Below are 17,284 nucleotides of genomic sequence, written 5' to 3' on the forward strand. Positions count from 1 at the left end.
CTTCAAAGGGGGATCCCCGAAGGCCCAGGAGGACCACGGAGAGATCCCATGAGGGGAAGAGGCATGACCTAGGAGGATTCATCCTCCGGATCCCTATGAGGAACCTGATGATCAGGTCCTGCTTCATCTACAGTCCACTGCGTCATGGTGGGCCGCTACAGCGGCTACATATACCTTCAAGGTGGATGGGGACAGCCGCCCCTCTAGCCTATCCTGCAGGAAGGAAAGCATTGACCCGACTGCGTATCTCTGGGGGTATTCGGCTCGGGAAGAATACCAATTCACAAACAAGTGCCACTTCAGGGCATAAAGCTGCCTCGTAGAGGGAGCTCTGGCCTGATTGATCATGTCTATGACTGCTGGTGGTAGACCACTTCGGTCTTCGGTGTCCCACCTTTTTTTTTTACAACTTGGGCGAACAAAAAAGAGAAGGAAAAAAATATTTACCTCCCGGCCCTCCACCGGGGATGTAGTGGTCTGGATACCAGCTCGGTAGCGGATGTCTCGCACATGGGTCATCCATCTCAGGGGTGCTTAGGAGCCTTCCGGGTCCTTGTGCCAGCCCGTGCAATTGGAGGCATCAGCTTCCTGCTCTATGCTAGGACCGAGAGTTGGGCTCGGGCTGAGGCGTAGCCTTCTGGGCTTTCGCTGCCACAGGGGAAGACATGGTGCGGGATCTTGAGCCGTACAGGGGCAAAAGGTGCTGGATGGCCTCTGACTGCTTTTCCACCACCAAGAACTGCTGGCCGAAGTCCTCAACAGTATTGCTGAAAAGTCCAATTTGGGAGATGGGTGTGTTGTGAAAGCGTGCTTTGTTGGCGTCCCTCATCTTGACCAGATTCCGCCACAGATGGCGCTCCTGGATCACCAAGGATATTGCCTGCCCGAGTGCTCGCGCCGTGACCTTCATTGCTTGGAGGGCGAGGTCGGTTGCCAAACGCAGCTCCTGCAGCACATCGGGACCAGGACTACCCCTGTGCAGTTCTTTTATTGCCTTGGCCTGGTGTACCTGCAGGAGGGCCATGGCCTGCAGGGTGAGCGCGGCCTGTCCAGCTGCACTATAGGCTTTGGACGACAGAGATGACGTAGTCCTACAGGTGCCGGACGATACCGCCAGGTGGCGCTGTTTTGCAGACACAGGTGCATTGCAACCGCCTAATCCACCTGAGGGACCTCTGTGTACCCATGGTGCGCCCCTTTAAAAAGATGTTCAACATCAATGTGTGTGCTCTAATAGAGAAAATATACTCTTTAGCAGGAATGTTCACTCTTTTAGCGCTGACTAAGGGCCCAGGGGCGAAATCTGCACTCGTCGTGCAGAAGAAGAGAAAGCCGCTGGAAATGCACCATATGTCCAAATGCATATGCTTCTTAAGAGGTGAATGGAACAGCAGCAGTATTCATTTTGCTGATAGTACAACCGTTCGGCTGCGAAGAAAAAATCTGAATGAGAGTGGGCATTCCTTCTCCTGTTATACCCGTATGTCCGGGGGAGTGGAATGCAAATTTCACTTGCCAATTCTCATTGGCCTTTTTTCAAAAGAATAGAGGTGTTCGGGTCTCTCAAGAGTGACCCCTTGTGTCACTACATCGACACAACTTCGAGTGAGTGACAGAAGGGGAACTGTAATAGACTGTCATTCAAGAACTTCAGCACCATGGACAGGTCTGATTTGCTGGGAAAGCTACCACTCAAAGACTTTGACATTCTAGTTTTTGAGTTCCCCTTTTCCAACTTGATTTAAAAAAGCTTTTTAATTTTATTACCAATCAGTTTAGTTTAAGGTGCCATTTAAAGAAAAGAACAGCTAAACAAATCCATAGGTATAAGTCCTTAAATTGCATATGATTGGTTTGATGACATGTTTTTTGTACTTTTAGTGACCTTTTGTCAAACTTGTAAGGAAATATATGGAAATTTCCTCTTTCTCTCATTCTAAACCAATTTAATTGAATGAAAGCGCTAAATGCCTCTTTTTCAACTGAGCTCTTATTACAAAAAAGAAAAAAAAAGACAAAAGAAATTCTCACCTTTTCTCATCTTGAAGATTATATGATTAAATGATAAAGGCAGTATAGTCAGGGGAACAAAATAGACCTGACTATAGGCAGAGTGTAAATTGTTGCACCTGAAGCCCAATAGACCTACATCTCATCCTAACCAATTCCTATAGTAAAGCATGGTGCTGGCACCATACTGATGTCAGGATGTTTCTCCTCTGCTGTGACTGAATTATAAGGAAGAAAAAATGGTTCAAACAACAGATAACATTTAGAAAGACACTTATAGCCCTAGACAGATTCATCATAACAAATGACCCAAAGCACATCACCAAAAAATAGTTGCTTGCAAATATTTACGCATTTTTATCCAGTTATTGCCTTTATTTGTCTTTCCATTCCAGAAATTGCCCTTTTTTTTTAATTATTATTTAAGTGTACTAAAGCCCAATTCGTAAATAAAACGGAAAACATGTAGGCAACAGTGTGTCTCGCTTGTCAAATTTGTCTGCAGCGCATGCGCAATGTGCGCGAATCAATAGATTTTAGAATCATAGAGTTTGGCTGGTGAAGACAGCGGGCGAGTGATGGGAAGCGCGTAAAGAAGCGACAGGGATCGAATACTTTAAATTCGGTAGTACTTTAATTGACCTCTTTTATAGATTAAAATGTCTAGATACACTTGCAAAGATTCAGCCTATCGGTTTAGATTGGCGACCGCTGTATCAATGAAATTTAATGTGGGACGTAATTTAAATGAGCTTTAATAACGACGTATCTGTAATATTCTTTGACTGGTTTTTTATGTGCTGTTGCCATTGTGATTTATAATATGACACAGACGCGTTAAATGGTCTTTATTAGCTTTGTATTTATTGGCATGTTTATTCCTGTCAATGAAACTGATTGTGTACAATCGCATTTACATATACGTGTGACTCAGAAATGATGAGACAATGGATATAGATCTTTGCAGATAAACAAAATATCTTGCGTGTCAGCTGTCAGGAATGAATCAGTTGCATTGTTCATATCAGCTCGAGTATTTCATAAACAGTGGGTTGATTCAATCTCATAACAACTTGATAATTGCGTGTTTATTGGTATTTCCTTCAAGCTAATGTGTAATGTCAGTAATATGCTCTCTGTGTTTGAACTGCATTTTTAATCCAAAGCCACGATGGTTTAGACACAGGGTTTAGTAGTTATATAGATTAATATGAGAGAAGGCTTAAGATCTGTGACATGTTACACTGAAGTGTGTGGAAGGATTCACGTAGAAAGATTTTCGTTTTAAATAGTTGAAGTATGCATGAGGTAATGATGCTCTTGAGAGCCTACATGAGGGGATGGGGGTGCTTAGGTCGCTGTGAGAGAGAGTATGATTCACCAGTGGGTGGTTTATCACTTCTAAGCCAATGTCAGCTACAATAAGCATAGAAACTAGCCTTCTGCTGACATTCCAAAGAAGTATATCCCGATCAGATGGCAAAATGAGAAAACATATTGATGAAAGTGATGGCTTATGCAAGGCTAGGTTGCAGCTATTGAAACGGCCTTTAAAATATTGTATTGTATCTAACACACCACATAAAGTCTGAATTAATTGAGATCTCATTAAGAACTGGAGGATCTCAGAAGCAGCTGCAGCAACTGGATAAGTGTTTCCACATTCAAACACATTTAAAGAAAAAACAGCCTTAAATTGCAGTCCACTTTTCTCAGATCACTGTCATGACAATTAAAGGCTGCGAGGGAAATAACTTTTTTCCTCTCAATATTCAAGGATTGTCTTGTGGGTTGCCTGCAATGATTGTGTGATTGTAATCACAGGTCTGAGACTGTCTCTTGCTCGAAGGTTTGTGGGTCTGGTCAAATGGTCGACTCAGGCTGTCGTGTTTTCGGAGTACACTCCTATTTACACCACTTCTACGAGGAGTGCACAGCCTCGATGAGGGAGCAGCAGGAGGACGTTCAGAACCAGAGCTCACCTCTGCGCTGGAGCTCAGGCCTCTGGAAGGTATTGGAGAGACGTTTTATTGTTGGTATCAAATCAAATACCAAATTTTTAAGCAAAATAATACTTGGGGAAATGCAAGATTGCAAATATTGTCACTGCTAAAGTGAGTTTTTAGACAACATGCGCAGTGAGATAATAGGGCTGGGCGATATGGCCAAAATTGTTATCATGATAATCATTTTCATATTGTTCGATATCAATATTTATCACGAAATACATTTACACATTGCAATTTCTTTTTTTATTACAAAGTTGACAGAAGAAAAGAAGAAAAAATAAATTCTAAACAGTCAAAATAGTCTCTACAAAACTGCACAGGGGTCCAGAGGGGGCCAAAACAGTGGGGTATGTGGGATCTTTTACCAATTTTATTATTTGTTGGAATATTTTTACATTAAAATGAAATATTTTTTATATTTCCTTAGATTCAGATACCCAAGTATGGGGCATAGACGCCCTTGTGACTGTGGAATGATGCTGAATGTGGGTTTAGGGGTGTCCCGAGAGAACATTTAGAGAACTTTTTTTTTTAAATGTAAAAACATTTGTATATTTTCATTAAAGTGAGAGACTAGTCTACCAACTAGTAATTTTAGTCTTTCCTTATCCATTCCAGACATCTAATTAATTTTCACAAAATTAGAACAGAAATCGATTTGTTTATTCGATTTGTTTATTATTAAAGGCTCGTAACATGCTGATTAATAAAGATACATTTAGAAGGGAAAAACGTTATGGTCTAAAAGGTGCTTTGAAACCATGTTAACTCATGCAGCGCTTCACGTCTACACACATGCAGGGAAAAGAGGCGACATGTGCGGAGCGGGACAGGGCAGAAATGATGCATGTTTGGTGCTACAGAACACATCACTGTTGTTCTGTCACGCTCTTCACTAGAGACGATGAGAGAGCACAACCGTTGTCATGAAGTCTTGCGGTGCGGATGGATTCAATCTGGTGTCTGATGTAACCTAATTGTTAGCAAGGCAGCTAGCATTAGCAAGATCATCCAGTCTGACCCTATGTTATCACTGGTGCATTGTGAGCAAAGCTGAGAGCGTTTTCAATTCATTCCTATGAAAGCCGAGCGTCATGCTCGAAAGGTGGATTTTAGGATTGGCAGCGGTGCGGAGCAAACACTCTCCTAGCGCTTTGAGCGCCTTTTAGCGGATTCCGTCTGCCCCAGTGGAAACGCAGCCTGAGAAAGCCGAACTGCTTGTGTTTTAGCGACGCACAGTAAATATCGTGGATTTTCTTTATGGTGATATATATCGATATCGTTTTATCCCCCAGCCCTATGAGATAATGTAATACAAATATTAAAGGTGCATTCAGTAATTTTTTCCTCATTAAAAAAGTTTAACCTCCAGTCATATCAGTGACCTTATAAAAGCTGTTTTATTCTACATGGAGTGGGTCCGCACATGGGGGCTGCCATGTTAGAATCACATGACCAGCAGTTTAGTACTCATTCTCAGTAACCTTCTTGTTATTTGACACTTTCAATCATTGTTAAAATAATCATGGCTGACTGTGAATACAAAATTTCTGCAATGGCATCTGAAACTGAAAACTAGTGATTTTAAATGATGCTGCATCCACACCACTAGGTGTCAGTGTAAATCCTTTAAGGACAAACTTTTCTATTCAAATTTAAGTTAAAAGGAATATTCCAGGTTCAATACAGGTTAGGCTCAATTGACTGCCTTTGTGGTATAATATGGATTACCATAAATTATAATTTCAACTCATGCCTCCTTTTCTTTTAAAAGGCAAAATCAAGGATAAAGTCAAGTACTTATGATGGAAGTAAATGGGGAAAACTTTTGGAAGGATTCATGACAGAAAAGTGAAGCTTATAGTTTTATAAAATCAATTACATTAACACTTTAGTTTAAACTTGTGCATTATTTGAGCTGTAGAGTGTTTAAATTGTTGTTTTGTGGTCATTTTAGGGTTTACAGCGTTATATCATCATGGCATCCAAGTTGTAAAAATGGAAACAACTTATCAGAGAAAACATTAGTAAGTGATTTTATCACACTGACATCGTGTTTACATGCATATCATTTACGTCTTGTGGCTTTTCTCTTGAATCAGTGAGTATTTTGACATTTACAGATTTGCCACATTCACTTCCATTGTAAATGCCTCACCGTAACGCAGATTTTTGGACATTCTTTTTTGTGGTAATCAACGTTTGTCAAAAATGCTTTCAATTCAGCTTAACTTGTTTTGAACATGAAATATTCTTTTTTTAAGCAACATACTTTTGCAAAATGCTTTTCATCATCAAAGTTACTACCACCGGAAGCTATTTATCACCATAACATATAGATAATCAATAGCAGTTAATTTTATGATTGGATTTATGAAGCTCAGACCCTCCCTGCAAACAGATTTGAGAGCAGTTTCTTGGTGTGCATCTGACATATGAATTGATCTTAATGGTCAATCAAACCCAGGGCAACCTCTAGAAAGCAACATTTCTACTGCAGGATGTTGATTCAAATGATTGTTCAGACAATAACGAAAATTCTGTCATCATTATTCACTCTCCAAACCTTTTTTGTACCTAACACATATGACTCTTTTTTTTCCCTTGAACCCTAAAGGAGATGTCAGGCAGAATGTAAACCTCAGTCACCATTCACTTTCATTGTACAAAAAAAAAAGAAAGATGCAATAAAAGTGAACAGAGAATTGGTAACATTCTGCCTAACATCTCCTGTTGTGTTCTAGTAAACAAAGTCAGGGGTGTGGGATTTCATTTTTGGGTGAACTATCTCTTAAAGGGCTGGGTCTGACTGCTCTCTCCTACTCTTGCTCAGATCACACTTGCTCTTGGTTCAGTGATCCTGACAGTGGGGCTGGTGGTCATGACAGTGGGCTATGCCATCCCCACTCGTATTGAGGTCTTCGGTGAGGGGGAGTTGCTGTTTGTGGACCATCAGGCCATGCGCTACAATCGGTCGCTGCACATGTGCGTACTGGCTGGGACGGGGCTTCTTACACTGGGTGGAATCCTGTTGGCAGGCGGAATCGTGATGTCTAACTTCTTCATGACTTCCACAAAACAGGAAGTATCCAGCTGTCAAAGCGATGCCAAAAGCTCCTCAGCTATTTCAATGAGAAATTTGGGAGTGTCTTAATTTTTATATATTTTGTGAAGAGCCTATGGCCAGAAACATACTTTATGCTAGTATGCAAATTCAAATGCATTGCAAGCACACATGTCTGTTGAAAAAACTTAGGCCAGAAACATACTTTGCGCATGTGCACGTACCAAAGTGCAGTCTGAATAAACATGCTTAGTGTGCATCTTGCATTACTGTAGTGGTAACAAACCTCCTTACTCAAGGGGGCGATAGATTTACCTTTAAAATTCTGTGCAATTAAACTGGATGTTATTTTTCATTTAAGTTGCAATAAGTATATTGTCTTTAAAGCTGCACACAGTAATTTTCTTTCTCATCAAAAAGTTACTTCTAAAGAAAGTAACTTTAAGTTTTTTTTAATTGTAATTTTGAAACATATGTGTAAAATCATGAGCACTCACATGAGATGAAGACACCAGTCATATTAGTAACCTCATAAAAGCTGTTTTATTCTAGATGAGAGGGTCCCCTCATGGGTGAAGCCATGTTAGTATCACATGACCAGCCAATTACTACTCAAAAACTACTCACTTAACCGCATAACCACACTGTTATTGGACACTTTTTGATGCATCCAGGCCACTAGGTGTCAGTGTAAGTACTGTACATGATGACATATTTACTGAATGTAAATTACTGAGTGCACCTTTAACTTACTTTATCAGTAACATTCTCTTCAAACTATCCACTGTGACAGATTTTGTCTTGAAAGAGAAAACTCACCATAGAAGCAAACCGTTCACACTTATGTCAGCAATAGCACCCCTTGCGACAACGTTGGGAATGCATCGCGTACTTGTGTAATGAATTACGATCTGACATATATTGGAATGCAACAATGTACAAAATCGAGCTTGCTAGGACTGCGTTCACATGTTTCAGCCTTTCTTGTGTATTGTGCACTCTTGAGTAATTGTGGTGATAATTAACTTCAGCCCTCAAGGGGATGAAAGTGTTACCTTCAAATGTCAGTTAAACTCGATGAGTTGCTATTCACTTAAGTGTTGCTAATGTATTGTGGTCTATTGATTTCGAAACATAACACGTGTAATGTGTGCATGAAGTGTTTGCGTTCATGCACATGCTTAGAGTAGGTTTTGGGCCTGTATTATTTGCAAATCACAAGCAATGGCATCTGTTGTTTTGCTCTTGTCTTAATAACGTCAAATAGATATTGTATTCAGAAAATATTGATGTTCTGCCAATGTTACGGATACAAGTTGAAACTGATACCACAAAAGCTCAATGTGTTTAAGATCCATAACACTCTTTTCCAATTATCAGTTGTTCAATGTCTGTGTTTCTTTGTCCACTCTAACATTTTGTTTTTGTTTTTCTGTTTCAAAAGTGGCTTTTTCTTTGCAATTCTTCCCATAAGGCCTGCACCCCTGAGTCTCTCTTTACTGTTGTACATGAAACTGGTGTTGAGCGGGTAGAATTCAATGAAGCTGTCAGCTGAGGACATGTGAGGTGTCTATTTCTCAAACTAGAGACTTATGTACTTATCCTCTTCCACATCTCTTTCTGTCCTTGTATATATACTGTATGTATTTATTTATTTATTGAAAGAACGAACATGTTTATGCTTGCATTCATTGATGGTATAAATGAGAGTAAACCAGGCTCAGAAAGATGTGCGATCTTATGAAAAACCAATCATATTGTGAAGCGCTGAATATTAGTAGGGTGTTTAAGAGACTGTAAATAGATGCAGGAACCAGGTATGACTCATCCATCCGCTGCTTCCATTAAACCTATTTCTCTCTTTTCCCCTCTTTTTGAGTTGCTAGGGCACACTGTGAGTCATCTTTGCTCATATTCCAGTCATAGCTCACAGTACGGGGGCTGTTAAAAATCAATTAATCAGTGCTCCAGACGTAGAGCCACAATCAAGAGCCGTTCACTCTGCTGTGTCTATCTATGCACATCCAGAAAACAAGAAAGAGAAATACAGAGAAAGAAATGTTGTTTGTCTGAAGCTTTAAGTCATGTGGCTGATGCCTGTAATGTGTTGGCAGCTTGTTAACACATGTTTGCTTAGAACGAGCACACCAGGTGAACACCATAGAGTGATGATGTGCGGTCGGCACTCAGGTGGTGTCTCAGGTGCCTTAGTCTATTACATGTTATTGACGGACACCTCACTGTATGTGTCGGTACATCATCCTCTGAGCATTTCTCAAACAAGTCATTGTGTTCAGGCGTATATGGGCTCAGACTGCATGAAGCGGAGAGACAGACGGACTCATGGAGGGTTTGTGACACCGGAACAGTCTGTTTGGTGTGAGGTGGGGGTGGGGAAATGAAACGAAACTGCTCCATTGACTGAGCTGTGGAAAATGAATCACTGCTTTGAGAAACTGAACACGGTAGAAATTCAATGAACTTATGAACTTGTGGCGCTGTTGAGTGATGCTGATGCATTTGAGGTTTCAAGCTGCAGTTAAAAGCTTATTGATGTTTATCCATAAACAGCTGCAAAACCTAGCATTATTAATACATTTCTTTGAAGAATATGAAATAATTGAGGTCTCTGACACTTATTATCCAATAAGTATAACGATTATCTGACGCAATACCATGCAACATTGACAGATACTGTACTGAACACTGTTGTACTGCACAAACCAATGGCAACCACAAATAAATACTTTTTTTATTATTATTGACATTTTAAAAATACTGTTTCTTATTCCCTATTGATACTGAGTAAAACTTTTTTGTTTGTTTTTTGTCAGTTTTACCAGTCTTTTTGCATTAGATAATACTAATTCCAATTACTAGGATCTATTCCAACTAGTGCTTATTTATTAGACACTAGTGTCTATTCCAATTGTTTCTAGAAACATTTAATATCTCACTAGTTACTACTGCTTTTTTACTTGTGAAATGTAATGACTGGTCAAAATGGCTACACATTAATACTTTAATACATTTTACAAGTCTAGCTAAGTAAAACTGGAATAGATACTAGTCGCTATTGGAATAAGAACTAATCTAATGAACTGTACTGTATTGAATATATTTACATGGACACCAGAAAGCAGGTTATTGTGAGAAAACAGCTTTCCGTTTACATGCACTCTATAAGCGGCATACTCTTTATTCCCATATATAAGTGGCTCAGTCAGTAAGCAGATTTCTCCACAGCAATGTTACTTTCCCATAACGCTTGTGTAAATAACAAACATGTCATATGAGGAAGACTTTGCTATTTTATTCTCAGTTGCTTTGCTTTATTTACAGATATTCCAGAGTTGTTGCAGTGTTTGTTTCCTTATCTTACCATCACAACCTGCAGCTGAATTGTGCTGCAAAAGTGGTATTTCCCCTTTATGTCAAACTCTGGGATTCCCCCAAATTATAGAAATATTAAAGGAAGGTTGTTTTGATTAAAAGTCTTATATATATATATATATATATATATATATATATATATATATATATATATATATATATATATATATATATATATATATATATATATATATATCATAAATAAATAAATAAGAAAAAAGATTTTTTAATGGTGGCCTTTAGCCCCTGCAACAGGAGGGCTTTTTACCCGAAAACTATCCTTTCACTTATTGGAGAGTTATTAAAAGCCTTTTGATTTAATCACCTTGAACATAACTGAAAATGACAAATAAGTATTTTTTCTCAATAGGAATCTGATAATATCATGAATTCTCATTAGCTACCTAAATTTGCAACATTAAAAAATACAATTAAATATTAGATCAAATTAACTCAAAATCAAACTTAAGACATAGAACACAATGGTCTCATGAATCAGGAATATTTTGCAGTGTATAGTGACAAACAGGTGTTAAGGAAAGTACTGCTGTAGTTTTTGTTGTTATTTGGTGTCTTGAGAGAAAATAAAGTCAAAAGTGCCTTTTACCAAGTACTAGTAAATTGAAACCGATACATAGTCACTATTTAAATGCTTAATTGTAACCACAAAAATAAGAACTATTAACAAAAATACACAGCATACTAGTAAGTGTTAAGGAATAAATGTTATACGTGTTTGCCATAGGGGGAAATATGCATAGTAATAATAAAGAATGAGCAGGTGTGTCCTATTGATTGGTATTACATCCATCAGTTCATTCTTTTTGGTAATCATCTTTCTTGGATTTAGAGAATATGTGTCGCTTTCTTTGAAAGGCAGCTTGTGGTGGAAGTCACTGGCTGTAAATTATAAAAAACTGAATATATCAAATATATATTAGGCTGCCTGCAATATATGCAATGGGATAACAGAGCAACTGACAGCTGAACACATCAAGTCATCCAATATTTCATTTGCCAATAGAGTCAGTGCCTTTGGTGGGCAGCAGTGTGCTGTGATCACCCATGATATGACAAAGATACACACTAACGACACAAGCAATCACTAGAGCTAATTCAGTGTTATGCAATGTGAATGAAGGCGAATGAAAATCGGTCTTCTTGATAAGGAGTATGACATCAACTGTCAACTCCTCAGATAGTGAAACATTTTATTTTTTGTTCTTTTGTTGTTTGACAGCCATATTTGAGTCATCATATTGTGGAGCATATTGAAACCTTGTCTGTCATGAAATTAAAAAAGTTTTATTGCAGTAAGTTTTGTATCTTTGAAAGACCCATTATACGATTTCACAGTCTCACAGCCCGATTCCTATTTGCCATCGCTGCAGTTTGTCAAACATAAAATGTTAATTGGATTGCTAAGTGAGAAATATCGCATCCAATAGAATCCACCTCCAGTCAAAATATTGGGAAAAGCAATATTTCAAATGAGATTTTAATTTGGATAATCTTTTGAACTTTAATAGAGCCCAAGCCAGTGGGCATATTGAGATTACCACATCATTATTAAACAAAAGTGACACAAAACCATCAATTCTCAGTCCGTAACAGATAAACGCTTTCCACTGCACAAATAATATTAGTTCTGCCTACTGACGCCAGCTCTTATCAGCCTCTGGTTTATTGGGTTCACACTGCTGTCAGGTTCGGAGGGATTTGACAGAAATGTTTGCATATATGAATAGCGGCATGCACATATATAAGTTGGCAGATCCTTGGAGAGAGCCTGTGGCATGGTGAATGAGACAAGTCCATAACGGCAGTTTAATGAAATTCTCCCTGCTCATCAAACACACGGAGAGAGTGATTATACATGGAGAGTGACAGAGAGACGAGATTAAATGTATGGTTTCCAAATATCAACATCCATATTTCATATCATTATCATATCAATTTATTCCATAAGGATGGACATGTCTCGGGGTCGGAGTGATAGAATTACATGGGGCTGTCAAATGGTTGGTGGATTCAGACACAGCTGAGCTCAAGATGAGCAAATTGACCTCAGAGCCTTTGTGATGATGTCGTCATACAATCTCCTGTTGTATTTTATAATTAATACACTTTAATTTAGTGTTATTAAATAAATTAAATGTAACAACTGAAACATTAAAAAAAAAATCTATGCAATTAAACAATTATGGTCCCTGTACCTAAATGCAATCCTATTGTACCACGTTAATGTTTTTTGTGAATCTGTTGCAGCAGGGGGCAGTCAGCTCCAGCTGTACAGGACACGCCACGTCAAACCAACGAGAGCTGGCTGCTCAGCCTTTCACAGACATGCTTTTGCATTCAAAGACAGCTGGACTTGGGCTGCACAATTAATCAAAATAAAATCGAAACTGCGATATGACCTTGAGCGATTATTAAATGGAAGGGCTGCGATTGAATTAAATAAATAAATATTTTGCTCCCTTCAAAGTTTATTTGCGCTGCAGTCTATATTAAGTTAGAGCATTGTTGGTGTTTTCAGAACGGTTCTGCACTCCACAACTCGCTCTCATGCTTAGAGTAACAGAAGTGCTCTGAGTTTGGTTCTGTTTGCTTACGTAGCAGCATCTCAGTCTCCGCAAGGCACATGTATCATAATAATAACGCAGAATACAAGATGGGGTATAATTCAAACATCTTTATTAAATTGCATTACTAAATTAAATATAATAAAATAATGAATAAAAATTATTAAATTAAATGGTGACAAACTAACCAAAAGTTTCACTTTAAATTGAATTTACCAATGGGTTATCAGTTCAACTTCAGTTTGACATTAAGCCTCATTCTTTAGGACTATCGTATATACAGTAAAGAATAGTTTGCATAAGCCTACTAGTTTTTAAGGCCTAGAATAAAGAGTAGCATTTATATTTTAAAATTATATTTTGTGTTTATTGCATTATTCAATCAATCAACATTATTTTTGACAGCAAACACTAGGCAACAACTGGTTTTACCAACAGGGAAATTCTGCTAACAGTGACAAGTGACATTGAGCAGAAAGCTTACATATAACCAGCTTTGACAGAGCTGCTGATAAAAGTTAAATGATCAGCATCGATTGATGAGATGAAAAGAAAATTGGAGATTGTATCGGATGTTAAACCTGACTGGATCCCTAATATTCAAGTTGACTGTGTTTCAAAAACTAATGATGATGATTAGTGGGCTGAGATCCTGTCACATAATGGACAAAAACGGGTACATGGTGGACGGTAACATTTGGATATGAAGAAGACTTTGTTTCACTGTTTATATATTTATTTGTTTGTGGATGAACTGAAAAAAAGGTCTCAGTTTGGTTCTTTTTAAGAGGGCTCAAATGAGAAAACCCCAGTAGCCTCTTTGCAGTTGAACATGTGGAAAATATTACCATCATAATGGCAGTTCAAATCGCAATCACGATATTTTTCAAAATAATAGCAATATGACTTTTTGTCCAAAACGTGCAGCCCTAAGCTGGACCAAGCACAACAGATTTCAGGAATTTCGAGACATTTACAGCATTCTAAAAACAGCGCTCATGACTAGAGATGCTGAAACCTAGTGAAATGTGACGCAAATAACACTCCAAAAGCATCTGATGCAAGAGTACATAGAACAACAATTAAAAATGAAGAGAAGTATGCCAATAATATGTTTATGTTCAATGATATGGAAATAGAAAAACTATATTTTGAAGTCCCTTTTGTATTGTCGTGTCTGTCACAAATTATGTATATGATGTAATGTATTTGAATTACCAGGATAGTTCAGACTGAATTATAACATTTATTGTATGCTTATATTACAGTATATAATATGTATAATTCTTTTTTAATACATATCTTCATTTGGAAGTCATAATAAATTTGTATTCCTGTTTTGTTTCTTGAAATATTATAAACAGGGCTGTCAAATAATTGTGATTGATCTGCACATTATGTAATTCATTTGAAAACAAAAACAAAACAGGAATGGGTTATTTATTCAGAAACAAACAAAAAATAATAATAATACTATAATATTTACCGACTTTTTATGCCAGTAATGTAAATGTATGTTTTTGTGGTATTATTTCAGAGAAATTTTTATATTTCGTGATTTCCAGTGTTTTTATCTGATGCATTTTCTGCATTAATTCAATCCTTGTATAGATTGTTTAGCTATAAGATATTTAACAGCTAAGAGAAAATCATATATATATATATATATATATATATGTAATATACATGCACACACACACAGATTGTGTGCACAGATTTCTTTGGGTCTTTAACTCAGTGCAAATACACTGATTCACAGATACATCTCAATCCACAGTGAAAACTATAGTCACCATAATGATTATGCATTGGCCTTTATTTCTGAATAACCAAATGACTTCACAGAAACCACGCTTGAATAATTCACACTTTCAATAGGCACAATCCAGATCTAACAAATGTGACTCCGCTCCTTCCATTCATGTTAAAGACATCCAAAAAACAAAGAATTACAGTGAAAGAGAATTTCAAGGGCACTGTGACTAATTCAGATGGTCATGTTGCATAGCAACTTTATCCATTCAGTCCAAATGAGTGTCAAATCCTGCTTTCCATGAGCAGTTTCAGATGATGTCATTATCTATTAACAGCTTGGACACAGGTGGCAAAATGCTCCACTTTCAAGAACCCAAGAAGCGATTGTTAGTCTATTTTTACAACAGGGATGATGTAATGCCTCTCCTGTCATCCCATACATGAGTTGGGTCGTTTCATTGAGCCTATAGCGCCACCATGTGGTACAACGAATAACTCCTTTATGTAAGTTTCGCTAACAAATGACATCATGTGTTTACATTGTTTGCACTGTTAAACTGAGGTGACAGATCAGAGAGGAGTGAAGGATAAAGGTGGGCGAGGGAAGAAAAAGTTTGAGAGATAAATAGAGCAAGAAGAACAGATGGGGGAGAGAGAAAATGTGTAGTCCACTGAGTGACAAAGACTAATAAATGAAAGTAGAAACAACAAATAAAGTCATGTGACAGAATACTGACGATCCATTCAATTGTAATAACACACGTATCATTCAAATCAAATATTCAATGCTACTGGAATTCTCTTCAGAGAGAGAGTATTTAAATTAAATTGCAATTTACCCCAAAGACAGCCATTATCAAGTTTCACATAAAGACTGATAGTAGTACCATGAAACAGTGATGATATCAGCTGGCAATACTGTACCATTGTATTTTGATATATACTGAATAATTATCATATTCATGTACTATGGTATTTACATGATGCACCATGGTATCATGAATATAAAAACTGTAACAGGATATTCACCATGTCCAACAACATTAATAAGGAACGTTTTCAACCTCTTACTGTGATTGACGCCCCAACATTTCAGACCTTCAAATATTGTGTCCCATATTACCTTAATTCCCCCTTCTGCCATAGAACTTTATTTTTTTATCTTATCCTCGAGAAATAATTAACCATTCACCTGTAATATTAGCTATAATAGCTCAGAGGGCAATGTTGTTATTCAAGGAAGGCATCTGCAATAACATTCTGGCAGCCGAAACAGTTGTTAGATGCGTTGTCTTGACACTTGCGGGTGTATTGCGCCCTCTTGAGGTGGAGAATTACACTGCTCGGACATTTGAAAGCATTGCAGAAATGTGTTTAGCGTTCTTTTTTAATGGAACTTATCAGGGGCGTAGTATGGTGCATTTAGTGAGGTACTCTGCTACTGTTTAGCAATCTTTCAATTCAAAAGGTTGTCACTTGCCGAGAAGAAAGAGCAATAAATTCATAAACCAATAATAATTTACCCCAATCACCCACAACATAAAAACCACCGGTCTTACATTGTGTAGGTCCCCCTCGTGCCGCCAAAACAGCACCAACCTGCATCTCAGAAAAGCATTCTGACATATTATTCTTCTCAGCACAATTGTACAGAGTGGTTATCTGAGTTACTGTAGACTTTGTCAGTTCAAACTAGTCTAGCCATTCTCTGTTGACCTCTTTCATCTATTAGCTGTTTATTCTGGAGACGGTATACATACACACACATATACATACACATCTCATTAAGTTCAAATTAAATATGGGCGACAATACCACATTGTACTGAAAGTTTCATACTGACTGCATGTTTTGTTATCCTAGGATTTTAAACAGGACAGGTTGCAGGTATGACACAAAATCATGTATTTTCTTTTTAGACTTAAGTGTTTAGAAATATAAACACTTTAACCCACCTACCAGGTTCACGTCTTTCATCACACCTGTTTTCAACAAAACAGTTTTCATTCAAATGCAGTTGCAGGGAACTGAGTTAAACCAAAACCATTATCAAGCACATCTTTGAAAGGTAAATCTCCACTGTAAAGAATGTATTAATGGAAGCATTCCTTTCATGTACAACCACAGACTTTTTTTATGTTCACTCAAATGCTTTTTAACTATTCAATATGTGACGCACACAATCGTACCTGTAGTATCAGGCCTAATTTCGTTTTTTGTTTGTTTTTTACTTTTAAATGTACCTTAACACCCCGAAGAATATAAGCTAAGACAAGTTTGTATTGAAATATAACACACTCATGTAATAAGCCAAATTACACTTTATATAGAAAAACTGTTTAATAAATCTCTTTAAACAAAAAATAAATCACAAGGCATTAAAACAACCCTGAAGACAAGTCAAAAAACCCAAAGCTAATGTTCCAAGATGCAAATTCAGACTCAGCTTTAAAATATTGCCTGTCATG

General features: G+C 37.6%; 1 protein-coding gene across 1 annotated transcript; it reads left to right on the forward strand.

Moving 5' to 3' along the window:
* Positions 1–2,572: 2,572 nt before the first annotated feature.
* LOC127651048 (neurensin-1-like) lies at positions 2,573–10,540 on the forward strand. Its single transcript, XM_052136752.1, has 3 exons — positions 2,573–2,635; positions 3,835–4,021; positions 6,853–10,540. The coding sequence occupies exons 2-3, from the start codon at positions 3,878–3,880 to the stop codon at positions 7,171–7,173; spliced, it is 465 nt and encodes a 154-aa protein (XP_051992712.1). The 5' UTR covers positions 2,573–2,635; positions 3,835–3,877; the 3' UTR covers positions 7,174–10,540.
* Positions 10,541–17,284: the final 6,744 nt, after the last annotated feature.

This window comes from Xyrauchen texanus, chromosome 10 (genome assembly GCF_025860055.1).
Source record: "Xyrauchen texanus isolate HMW12.3.18 chromosome 10, RBS_HiC_50CHRs, whole genome shotgun sequence".
Lineage (NCBI taxonomy): Eukaryota > Metazoa > Chordata > Actinopteri > Cypriniformes > Catostomidae > Xyrauchen > Xyrauchen texanus.